The sequence below is a fragment of the Sycon ciliatum genome, chromosome 7 (assembly GCF_964019385.1).
Source record: "Sycon ciliatum chromosome 7, ocSycCili1.1, whole genome shotgun sequence".
Classification (NCBI taxonomy): Eukaryota; Metazoa; Porifera; class Calcarea; order Leucosolenida; family Sycettidae; genus Sycon; species Sycon ciliatum.
The window spans coordinates 26,128,626-26,141,262 of record NC_088649.1 but is presented as its reverse complement, the minus strand read 5'-3'; the positions used below and the strand labels follow the sequence as shown (position 1 = coordinate 26,141,262).

The window sequence follows — 12,637 nt, the reverse complement described above, 5'->3', positions numbered from 1 at the left end:
ACTCATCTGACCGCTGCTTGCCTGTCAGCAATGTCTTCCACGCTTTATCCGGAGTCTTTCCGAGCGAGGCAAGCAACTCTCGTTTTGCTTCCTCGTAATTATTGCATCCAATACATATCCTCTCCGCTTTGCTACCCGCTAGCGCAATGCGCAGTCGCAGCAGCCATTCGCTTTCTTCGAACTCGTTCTTGGAACAGATGTCCTCGAACAGGTCAAGATAACGCTCCAATGGCTGCGTTCCATCATATGAGGGGATTTTCATCACCGGTTGACGCCCACCGCTGTGACTGGGAGATTCCTCTGTACCTCCCATCGTGGCTTTACCCTCACCCTCCTGCGCATTGGCGATGCGCTCGTTAATCTCCTTTAGTGTTTTGGCAAACTCGGTGCGGAGCGCCTCCTCTCGCCGTCTGGCACTGCGCTCCTCACGCTCCGCGTACTGTTGGAGCCTCTGCTCCACATGTACCTTCAACAACTCGCCTTCTAATCCTAACCGCTCTCCATTGTCGATAAAGCTAGCTTCCAAATTGTTCCATAGTTCCTCTGCCATGCTCGCTCCTATCCTGGCGTGGTCGCCAAATGTTGTGAACCCTGCAAGATTCTCTAAATTGTCAGGATCGTACGACCACACGGCACGAGGACAACTCTTTTCCTTTACACAGTATATTTTACTTCATCTGATAATTAACAATGAACACTAATAACACCAGCTATTTATAGCATGCAAAAACAGCGTACATGCAAAACATAAGCAGATAAAACTGGACATAACAGCGTATACAGCAAAACGCACACAACGCATATAGCGTATGCCATGCAGCAACATCAGCGGTACGGCGGAGTCGAAATACAACATTTCAACGAATACAATGCCATAAGCGCGAAGGCCTTTCCCAATTGAGAACTGGTGGTTTACAACAAGTGCTGTATTCTTTACTGCGAAAGCCATCCACTTGTTGGAAATGCTTGTGACATTGTGTTCATTCCAATGCAGTTGTATCCCGACTCAGCCGTACCATTGATGATTAGGACGTAGTACTTGGTCCGGCTCATCGCAATTGTCGCTTATCTCCCACGCACTTTTTGACGGGCAAAAGCCAGTCAGATCGCTTTTTCTGACTCACTTTTGTGTTGGAAACTGTGATGGCAAGATGAGAGAAGTCTTCTAAGAAAACACCACCACGATTGTCGCGAGTGGCATCGCGCATGGCGGGTTTAGCTACACCAAGTAGCAAGCTGACGTGCGCACCTACACCGCGAAAGAAGTGTGCAGATGTGAAAACGCCAGATCGCTGGAGGATTGTCACCGCGTACCTTGAGCTCTGCAAGGGCCGTGATCGCCTGCCACGAGGTTCTATGGCCAGTCTGAAAGCTCGTTTTCCTCACCTCAATGTCACGGAAAGGACGGTACAAAGAATAGTCGACCTGTACAAGACGCAAACTATGGACGCGGAGGCTGCGGGGAAAGTCCGCCTCACACGTCTACGTGCCAGCTTCTGTGGAGGCCAAAACATTGTACTCACCGAGGAGCTTGCGAAGAAGTTGATTGAAATCAACGACAAGCATTGGGGTAAGCTGTCTTGTAAGAAACTTGCAGGCAAGCTCACTTGCGCTGGCTTCCCCAGCAGCACATCCTCCGTGAAGCGCTGGTGCAAAACTCAGGGTGCGACACACCGTCGTCGCTACATAACACCACTTCTCAGCCCCAAACATCGGCACGATCGTCTTTCTTGGGCGATCGAGCACTACGAAAAGAGCAGGAGGAAGTTTGTCGACAACAGCAACATTTGCCACGGGGATGAGAAGTGGTTTTACCTCATGAGAGATGGTACTGTTTGCCGTGTGTTCCCCCAAAATGTTGCAAACGAAGATGGAGTTGTGGAGCAAGTCGTGAACATGCCAGCTGATCCGCGTGTGTATCACAAATCGCGGATGCCAAAAGTGATGTTTTTGGCAGTCACAGCTAAGCCGCGTGATGCGTACGAGTTCGATGGCAAAGTCGGTATCTGGCCGTTCACACTACAGCGAAAAGCCAAGCGCAGCAACCCGAAAACAGGAACTGTCGCTGGCAAAACTGACATCCTCAAGAGTGTCCCCGTGACTGCCGAAGAGTACAGGAGTGTCATGCTAAAGAAGAACGGTGTGTTTGATGTCATGAGAGAGAAGCTATGGTGGTTCCATCGCGATGCAGTGACTCCTGAAGCTGGCAAGCCATTGTTTTACCAGCACGACGGAGCCAGGCCCCACGCCGCGAAGGCAAATCAACAGCACTGAATTCGACATGGTGCGAAGAAAGGTTTCAACATTCGTGTTGTTACGCAGCCTGCGCAGTCACCCGACTTGAACTGCAATGACCTTGCATTCTTCGCAAGTCTTCAGACTGATGTCAAGATGGTGGCGAAGAGAACTGTGACGGACCTGGTGGCGGCAGTTGAACAGTCGTGGTCAGAATATCCAGTGGACCGTATGGCAGCTGTATGGAGAGCTCTTTATGCCTCGTTCAAAGGCATCGTGGAAACGCCCGGTGACAATAGCGACAGTCACCACACAGGGAGCCACGCTGCCCACAGTTCTTCAAAGCGCAGAGGTGACAGCCACAACCGCTTCTTTCCAATCTCTGCTATCCGCCAGGCTGAGAAGGCGAAAGAAACAATGGCCCAGCAGTTGGACATGCCAGCAACTGTCAACTCAAGCGACAGCAGCTCCAGCGATGCTTAATCGGATGAGTAACTCTTGTCTTGACGTGTATGTATCTCGGGTGGTTTGAAAAAAACTTGCTATTTTTCGCTACCTTGCCGCCTTCAGCAGACTCGCTACGCTCTGTACAATTGCTGAACCTGTTGTATCTCATTTGAATGTCTTTATGAGTTGTTTTTCGGTACCGTAACGGCTGGGTTTGTCATAAAGCGAAGCAAACTTCAAGTTTTGGACTGTCAAAGATAAGCGACAATAGCGATGAGCCAGACCAAGTATACGCTACATGCGCTATGTGCGGTTTGCTGTGTGCGCTGTAGTTGTATGCTGTATGTGTATGCTTTTCTCATATACGTTGTCATTTTCACGCTTTGTACGTGAAGTGTGCGGGTTACAGTGAGGTCTGCGTCATACCAACCGGTGTAGATTCACAAAAAGAAAATGTTGAAAGGTCTCTGCTGAGATGCTGTCTACACCATACCTCAGTGTATACAGCATCGCTGGCTACAAGTGAGGGTCCTTGGTTCGAGTCTTGGTGGTGAAAGTCAATTTTTTCTTCAGACTGTTCCCATTTGTGTCTTACACTCTAATTAAGTGAACTCTTCATAGCAGTAAAACAATAAGTTATATTATAGTTTTACTCGGATAGTGAACCCATTTCATATTTTATGGTAAAAGAGGAGAAATGCAACATGTTATGAGTTATGACTAACAGTCCAAAAAACATGACCAGATCATATGCAGTCAGCGAGTGCGACAAAATGGAACAAAACTGACAAGCAGTGCTGAGACATTCAGCAACCTGACACCTAGCTCGAACACTTCTCCAAGGCGCAAGCTAACCACGTTCCAACTTGGAAGGCTCAGGTTCGGAAAGGTCACAAGGGAAGGTAAATATATTTTTGTAGGATAGAATGACTCCACACTCATTTATTCTATACAGTCATACTAACTTGTACACCCTTGAGAAATGCCTCAAATTCAAAACCTACGTACAGTCAACTTCACTAATAACCACTGCGGATATAACGACAATTCTCGAAAAACGACATATTGTTCATGCCCAGAGCAAAGTCCTATCCAACTGTGACACATAATGAGACTTCAGGTATAATGACACTTCGCGAGCCGAGCCGAGTGTCGTTATAAGCGAAGTTGACTGTATCTCAGTTTCTCAGCCTGAGTGACGTTTACCAGAATGAAAGTGAAAGAAACCCCATGACAGTCGCATCGCCGATGGTCGGTACAGCAAAGGGTTATATGTTCAAAGATCTGCCATGGTGTTGGTAATCACAACCGGCTTATTAGCTGAGAAACCAGATTTGTGGCAAGCAACAACTTTGGCCACCCACAACATGCCTTTTGCAAAGAAGCCGCTCGTGGCTACGTCGAGTGGCCATGTTCTTCCTTAGCAGACGGATGGTCATTCGTTGCTGCCTACATACAACTGTATCTGATACAAGGCTGCTCTTGGTTCTGCACGGGTTTCGGTACAGGGTGGATGAAGAACCACTTTTGCGCTTACGTTCGTTGCGACCACCCCGTGAGCGGCATCAGATACGGGTCATAAAGGGTTGGGAAGGGTACCTCAGATCAACCAACAAGATGCCACCAGGCATTGGTGGATAATGCTGGAAAAGGTGACAGATTCTGCTCGAAAGGCAGTGAAATTGGCAGACCCATACGAACCTTATGGCGGGCAATTCCTCGAATTCTGCTCCATTTCTTTATCCACATACCAAACACAAATGAAACTTACCAGAAATGGTACCGATTTCTGCCTATTTTTCTGCCGGCATTATCCGCATATGCCTAGATGCCACATAACGAAATCCCATTCGCCACATCCTAAAAGAACAGAACTAACGTTACGCCCAAAATAACGCCTTTTTACGATACATGCACAACATGACTTACAGGGATTCTAATTCGGTTGTCGCGTTGAACAGCCCGGCATGTAGGTGATCAAGTTTGTTATCCCAGAAATACCTGGGAGAACAAAGTAAATTTTTGATAGGATGTATATCACTTCCTGGAAAAATACTCTTTATACTGTGCTATATACATTGGCCACATCTCAAAATAACAGAACTACGCAAAAATCTCTTTTCCGATACATGCAAACCATGACTTGGATAATAATTATTTACATTGTACGCGAAGTGTGTGTGTTACAGTGAGGTCTGCGTCCCAACCACCGGTGTAGATTCACACAAAGTGTAAGGTGCGAAGTCTAAAGAAAATATTGAACGGTCTCTGCCGGGATGATGACTACACCATAGCTTTATCTCTGATATTGCTGATACACCCAAGTTGGGTGGTGTGTTGCTTTGCTGCTTCGAATTGTAGTCAGACCGCATTGTCATGACAAAATAACTGGTCTCGTCATCGTCCTGTAACATTCGGCATTCTTTCTTGCCGCGGGACTTGGCTTCTGCACATTTTCGCTGTGCTCACCTTCTTCTCTTCGGTCCTATGTAAGAATTAGTGGTTCTGACTTCGGTGATAGCGTGAGCTCCGGTGTGGGGAGCAAACCATTTCTTACAAATCATCGCCGAAGTCGCAACCACTACTTCGTACTGTTGTGCCCAGCGTGGGCTTGCGTCTAGTTGGTTTGGAGGTGACAGCGTTGCGAATGACCGCGGGCCCTCGACGTCTGTCTCACCGTCCAGGAGCGACACTGACTCACGCTGCTATCTGGTGTTCACGAGGTGTTTGTCCCGCTGGAAACGGAGCGTCTTTGTAAGTTTGAATCCCTGGTGATGTTTGTGCCTGGAGAGCACTATATAAGTGGTGCTCTTCAGGCACAATCTTCCTCAGCCTACTCAAGCTCAACTGATGAGGGGTGAATTCCCTGAAACACTGTGTATTGAGCAGGGAGTGGTGCTTTCTTGCAGGTTTGCCGAGTCGAAGGTTCGATGGACTTCTCGTGTGCTCTGGATGGCAGTCGTGAGTCAGTCAAGTGTTAAGTAAAGTCGGCGGAATAGCGCGAGCTCCGGTGTGGAGAGCAAACCATTTCTTACGGTCCTATGTAACCATGAGCTTTCCAAGTTTGAAGGCTGTTAGTTTGCGCACTGGAGATGTGTTACAGCTAGGTCTCGGGTCGCTGAATGTCTCAGTAGCCTGTTAATTTTGTGCCCTATTATAGCATTTTCTGACCGTTTATAATTTTGTTACAGTCGTGGAAAGTTGCTGCATAACTCGTTCTCATGTGTTTCTTCTCTTTTTTACATTTATTACTGGCTCAGTATCCGAGTATAAAACAATAAGTTAAAACAATAGGAGGACAGAGGAAGTGTTTTTACTCAGAGTTTCACGCACTAAGCGATCATCAGAAAACAGTAATTGGAAATCTGGATCAGTATTGGTTTATATCCCCACAAAGCAAAGTGTAAATAGCTGCAGTGCAAAGGTGACAACCACTGGAGCTGGTTGTCTCTTACTTAATTAGGTGATGGCTGTAGCTGGTTTAAAGTTCGGAAGGTAGTACCTATTCTCATGGCGACACTTCGACACAAGCTCACACCTTTTGTTGAGAGAGAGGTGCTTGGGTGCTTGCGCGATTGTCAATTTCTCTGCCAGGCACAGGTTGCACCTTTTGCTTTTGTTGCTGTAGGCCGCTGCTCTGCGGTGTACCGCCCATTGAATGCTGCAAGCCTTCCCTTCATCCTTCTTGGTCCAGACGTACTGCGATAGGCGGGTGTCCTTCTCGTGTTGTCTGTGGCGGAATGCGGATTGGTGGTTATAGTTGCGTTGTTTGAATGTTGTTGCTGTTAATCCAGTATATTCCTTCTTCTCCATACCTGCGGTGACTCTTGCCTTATATACGATACTCTCCGTTAGACACGCTCCGTTCAGTGGACACGAGTCTTTCGCCCGACAGTTACAAGTCCTGGTATCGTTGTCACCTCCGTTAGCTTGTTTCTTGGGTCGTAGAACCGTGTTATTGTGCTGCTTGATGATAGTGGCCATATTCTGCATGCAACTGTAGCTAACCTTTACAGAGTTCCGGTTGAAGATTTTGTTGAGGCTTGAGCCTTTGGGGAAGTGTTTGGCCACTAGCTGGAGGAAGCGATGTCCAACGTTGGTGGCGACGTTCTTGCTAAATGGTGGGTTGAACCATATGATGTTCCGAGGGCAATTCCTTTTCTTCTTCTTCTTTGTCTCGTACGTTTTACGCTCGTCAAAATACTGTACGTTCTCCCGGTATCCACTCTTCCTCAGCGCGTCACTGTAGATCGGAGTCGCATCTATGAAGACGTCTTCATCATTGGAAATATCTGTTAGTCTTCTGCTGATCGATGCAGGTAGGTTCTGTATGATTGTAGGTGGATGGTTTGACTGGCAGTTGATGTACATCGGCTTGTCGTTCGGTTTCCGGTAAGGGCAGTACTTTCCGGTGGTCAGGTCCAATGTCACGTCCAGCCTGGAACCTCTCTGTTTTAAAACAATAATTTTAAAACAATAAGTTATGATTTTAAATATGTTTACTTCGAGTACTCGGATAGTGAGTCAATTTAATATTTATGGTAAAAGAGGAGAGGACAACATGTTACGAGTTATGATAAACAGTCCACCAATGTGACCAGATCATATGCAGGCAGCGAGAGCGACACAATGGCACAAAACTCACAAGAAGTACGGAGACATTCAGCAACCTAAACCTAGCTCGAACACTTCTCCAAGGCACAAGCCAACACACTTCCAACTTGAAAGGCTCAGGTTCGCACATATCCAAGAGGGTAGGAAAGCATATTTTCGTTGGATAGAATTACCCCACCATTCTTCTATGCAGTCATACTAACTTGTACACCCTTTAGAAACACTTAAAAACCCATGTATGTGTTTACAGCTGCCTGCATGAACTTGATAGTCCTCTTCTGCGAGATCGCTTTACTTCTGCTCTTGTTCTGCCCCCGCCCCCCGACACCTGATATGGCTTCAGTGCGATCTCTTATTTACGCGTTGACAGATGTTAAAGGGGAACTGTCACCAAAAATTCTCTTTGTCTTATCTTGTAGTTCTTTGGCTCCTGATCAGAATGGTGTTATTCTTTTTTCTCTGCGATGACTGGAAGTGGGTGAAAACTTGAAAAGAAGGTCCCCAAAATTGTCCCGAAGTACCGAGTGATGTCACGCCGGACTTGACCCCCACGCGTACATTCATCGTCAACCCGTGTGCTGGTCGATCGAGCCAACTGTTCGATATACGGTGCATACTTGCCTTCTGAACCCGGGTACTGATGTGTACGTTGTACACAATGAGAATGCCAAAAAGGGACAAAACAAACACAAGTCGACAGCAGTTTGTCGCACTGGTACTTCCTCCACGAAGCTCCAGCTCTTTTTTTCCGTTGTGATTACGAAGGAGTGGAAGAATGTTTGTCTGCTGTTAGTGTGACACACATACCTCGTACTTGAAAATTATGTCGTTGTATCGAAGGTGGCGGTGTTGCCCACCCGGCTCTGAAATGAAAGGCGTTGGAGTTTGTCATCTGCATCTTCAGCAACATCGCCAGCTAAATTGCCTTCAGGTAGCTACATTGCGTTTCTTTGGGGCTCGGGTTGGTGGTGTTATCGCCGGCCAGAGGAGTACTGTTTTCTGCATACGCGCTCATCATCGTGTTGTTCCTCACACGAAAAGTTCAAAACAACGACGTACTTCCGTGCTCACAAAATAAAACTTAGATCCTCGCGGAAGAAGTCAAAAAGGTGAAAGCTCAGCTGCTTTTTATTTTGATTTGGCTGTGTAGCTGCACGTAGGTCTCTGCCTCTTTGGCATTCTCCTTCGGTACGACGTACCCATCTGTGTTAAAGTTCAAAAGGCACACGTGTACTTTACATCGGAACAGCTAGCTCGATCGACCAGCACACGGGCTGGACTTCGTTTTTGACGACGAATGTACTCGTGGGGGTCAAGTCCGGCGTGACGTCACTCGGTACTTCGGGACAATTTTGGGCACATACTTTTAAAGTTTTCACCCACTTCCAGCCATCGCAGAGAAAAACAGATAAGACCATCATGATCAGGCGCCAAGGAACTACAAGATAAGACAAAGAATGTTTTTGGTGACAGCTCCCCTGAATGCCATAGGGAACTTGTAAAGACACTATCTCAGCTCTTTGCTTCCAAAAAAGAATCCAGCCACGGAATTCCACTTGGAAAAGTCTTCCACGAGCGGGGTCAGATTCGAGTCGTAAAGGGTGGCGAGGGTACATCAGATCAATCAACGAGATGCCAAATCGCGAAATCCCATTGGCCACATCTCAAAAGACAGAACTACGGAAAAAAATGTTTTTTTTCCAAAACATGCACACCACGACTTACATGACCTTTATTCTGGTTGTGGCGTCGAACAGCCCGGCAGGTAGGTAACCCAATTGACAACGGCTCAAATATCTGGGAGAACAAAGTAGAACTTGGATAAGATTTTTTTTATTGTTATTATATATATTTGAGGGATGACCCAGAGGCAGGTAGCCATTTGTGGGGTTCTCAACTGGTGCGATATTGAATAGGTAGCATAACAGGGGGGGGGGGGGGGTAGAATAAAGTAGCCAGGCACATGGAATGAGACAATAAAACTTCAAAGGAAAGTGCGATGTGCAATAACTGCTGAGGTGTAGGAATGCCAGTGGTTTTATGGGCATGCTCATGTGTATATAGACGTAATTTCTTCTTGAATTCCTGCATGGAGTCTGTAGGGGTTATCTTTGGTGGTAGACAGTTCTAAAGTACAGAAGTTCTAAATAGGAACATAGACTTTGATAACGATTCCTATTTAGGTGAAATGATTAGAGCCAGCCCAAGCGAAAAGGGACGTTATCCCGCTGCACGTGATTTTGAGAAAATTGTACTTCAAGTAAATCAGCTGATTTCCGGCTGTCACGTTCGGATCGAACTTGAAACTGTGCGTTTTTCTGTGGTTATGTGAGGGATACGTGATTTCTTTGGAGCAAATTCACTATGTCGATAGGAGAGTCAACATCCTACAGCTCCTGTAGAAGAAAACCCTGTCTAAATCGACCCACATACCACGCATTGGCGATCAAAAAAACAGGAACTTGCTTTCAGCCCAGCTGCCTTCCTCCCTTCGCTTTCCCCTGAGTCATTAGGTTGGCGTAGCTACTCACCATGAGCTACCGTAAACGTTTCACCGTTAAAGAAGTGCTGAAATCTCTCCTAGCCTGAGAGAAGTTGAGGCTGAATTTTTTGGTCATAGAAATATTATCAACACCTAAGAACACCAAATTAGTGTATATGACTACTCCTTGCCAGATTTCGACTTCATATTGCATCCTGATGATGGCAATTTGCTGAAACGTTGAAAATTATTCTGTGAAATGAAATGAGTTGTGAATTTGCAGTGCCCAGGGAATGAGCATGAGTGCTCGCCAGTTCTCTTCGAGTTATGAAGCTGCAGGATGCCTCACCGCTACTTCGATATATTTTTAGGTGCTTGAAGTCGCTCATATGTTGCTCAGACGAGTACGATCTGATTCTTCGTCAAGGTGAGACATGTCGCAGTCGATCCACGTCGGTCCCTTGGAGAACCGGCCACATTTGAGTATGCTCAGAGAATGCGCCGATCGAGAAATTATTAGGAATTTGAAACGAACTTGTTACTTTACTCTTAAGCGTGCTACTTTCCTGGACATGAACATCTGGTCGGTGTTCAAGCGACCCATGGGCGCTGGCCATGCAGCCGTGAGTACGTACACCGTGCACACATTCATTTCTGCGCTGCAGCGCAGCGCCGCTGGTCCATTTTTGGATTGTGAACGTGAACTACGGATTTGGCGTGAATTTTGGCACGTGTCAATGCATATTGCTGGAAGTGACTATACCCGTACCCGGTACTAGTGAACTTTCCACCATTGCAAGAAAACACACAGTACACCCAGCAGAAGAAGAAGAGAGAGGAAAAGAAACAGTTGTGTTATGATTGTTTTATTTGCAGTAGCTGGGAAGCTAGGCTAGTATCTGGTGTGACCACCATTATTTGTGATGACTTCCTGCAGACGGTTTGGCATGGATGTTGCGAAACTCGCCACATCGGCAGGCTGCAGCGCTCCCCAATCCAGATCCACGGCCTTTCGCAGCTCATCCGCAGTTTGGCAGTTGTGTGCTACCAGTCGTCGTTTCAGCAAGCTCCAAATGTTCTCGATCGGGTTTAGGTCTGGTGAACGAGCAGGTTGAAACGCAATGATCGGCATGCCGTTGTCGAGGATGTGCTGCTGCGCGTTAGGTGACAGAGACACAGTGCCAAGGACGTGTAACCTCGCCGGATGCTGTGACTGCTCAGCAACAGGCACAGAATCGCGAGGAAACCAGAACATGATCCGACCGTCGAGGCCGGCAGCAAAACAAGCTTCGTCGGCGGATACTGTCCGGTCGAAGACAGCCCACGCAAGACGGTGGAGCTGGTGTGCCTCTGTGAGGACGACTTTCCTATGCGGACGCCCAAAGCGAGGGGCTGATAGGCGCCGTCTCACCTGCCTAGCACCTGATTCGGCTGCTGGACCAACATTAGCCAAATCGGTTGCTGCTTTCTCCCTGCTGGAATAGCGGTTGTTGTCAACAAACTGCTGGATGTGCTGAAGTTCGTCAGGGCCTAGTGTGGGCTGAGCGCCACTCCCCGCTTTCGTCTTCACTGTAACACCAGCCTCGACCTACTCGATAGTATTGTTTACCTGAACAATGCAACATAGAGAAATGCATATTTGAGTAAATGTCGCTCTCATTCTGCTTGTATATCCAGGGCTTTGATATTTTGCATGCTTACTGGGGTTTTCTTATTGCCGGTCAAGTCGTGAACGTGCCTGCTGCTCAGCCCGGATCGCTAGAGCCACATGGCGACTCATCACCTCCACCAAACCCACTGCGAAGAAGAGAGTCCTGTTTGTTGGAAACTGGATGCATGCAATTACTGCAGACCAGCTGAAGGAGTTCATCGCAGCAACAGCAGGTGAGGCTGACCACAACATCCAAGTGTTTGACATAAATATATATATTTTTAATCCTCCACTGTGCGTATTGTTGCCAGTGCAATGGACGAATTGTTTCTCATCAACAAGCTCTTCTGGCCCAGGGCTGTGTACACAAGAGAGTAAAACTTCGATAAGTACACCCAGTCTGATGCCCGTGGAGATCAACAACCAGCCCAGAGGGGAAGCTTTGCGAAAACGAATTGCACAAGGCGAACGCCAAACTCCTACTGTACTCCTAATGCATGACATTGTGATGGACTAGTTGACTACAAAACAAGTTGTTTCACACGTCGTACGGTTCGCCGTATGGTTCATGGCAGCTCATCAGGTGTGCAATTAGAAACTCGGATATTGCGCCATTAATAAATGTAGAAAGGACGAAGGACATATGGAAACGAGTTAAGAGTAACTCTCCACCACTGTAAATAGACACTAATTCGTTTTCGCAAAGCATCCCCCTTCTGTATTAATCTTCGATATTTCTCAGCCACCCAAGCTGAGTGGTGTGCTGCTTTGCTGCTTCGAATTGTAGTGAGACCGCTTTGTCAAATATCCTACTGGTCTCGTCATCGTCCAGTAACAAACGACACTCTTTGTTCCGTTGGGACTGTAGCTTGTGCTCATTTTCGTCGCACTTATCTTCCCCTCTTTGTCCTCTCCTTAACCTTGAACCTTCCGAGTTGGAATGCTACGGAGATGTGTTGAAGCTAGATGACAGGACGTCGAATGTCTCAGTACTCTGTCAGTTTTGTGCCTAGTTGTTGCACTTATAAATACAGCCTCTGTGCTACGCATACGAGTCCACAATGGAGGAAACAGTTCCGCACGCAAATTGAGTAAATTACAGGTTATAGTTACGGGGGAGGTTCGAATCCGTGAGCGGCAATAATAATATTTCATAATATTTCTACCCCAAACCTGCGCAGAAGGATGCTCAAAGGACTAGTTTTAAA

At 47.0% G+C, this 12,637-nt stretch overlaps 1 protein-coding gene across 1 annotated transcript in view; it reads right to left on the bottom strand.

The window, feature by feature from the left end:
* The window catches only part of LOC135821755 (carboxypeptidase N subunit 2-like), a 178,932-nt gene extending 173,686 nt beyond the window's left edge, over window positions 1-5,246 (bottom strand). Inside the window, exons 1-2 of the mRNA XM_065334753.1 lie at window positions 5,152-5,246; window positions 4,612-4,683 (exon numbers count right to left, since the gene is read on the bottom strand). Coding sequence (XP_065190825.1) covers window positions 4,612-4,683; window positions 5,152-5,246 — 167 coding nt within the window. The remainder of the gene's footprint in view (window positions 1-4,611; window positions 4,684-5,151) is intronic.
* Window positions 5,247-12,637: the final 7,391 nt, after the last annotated feature.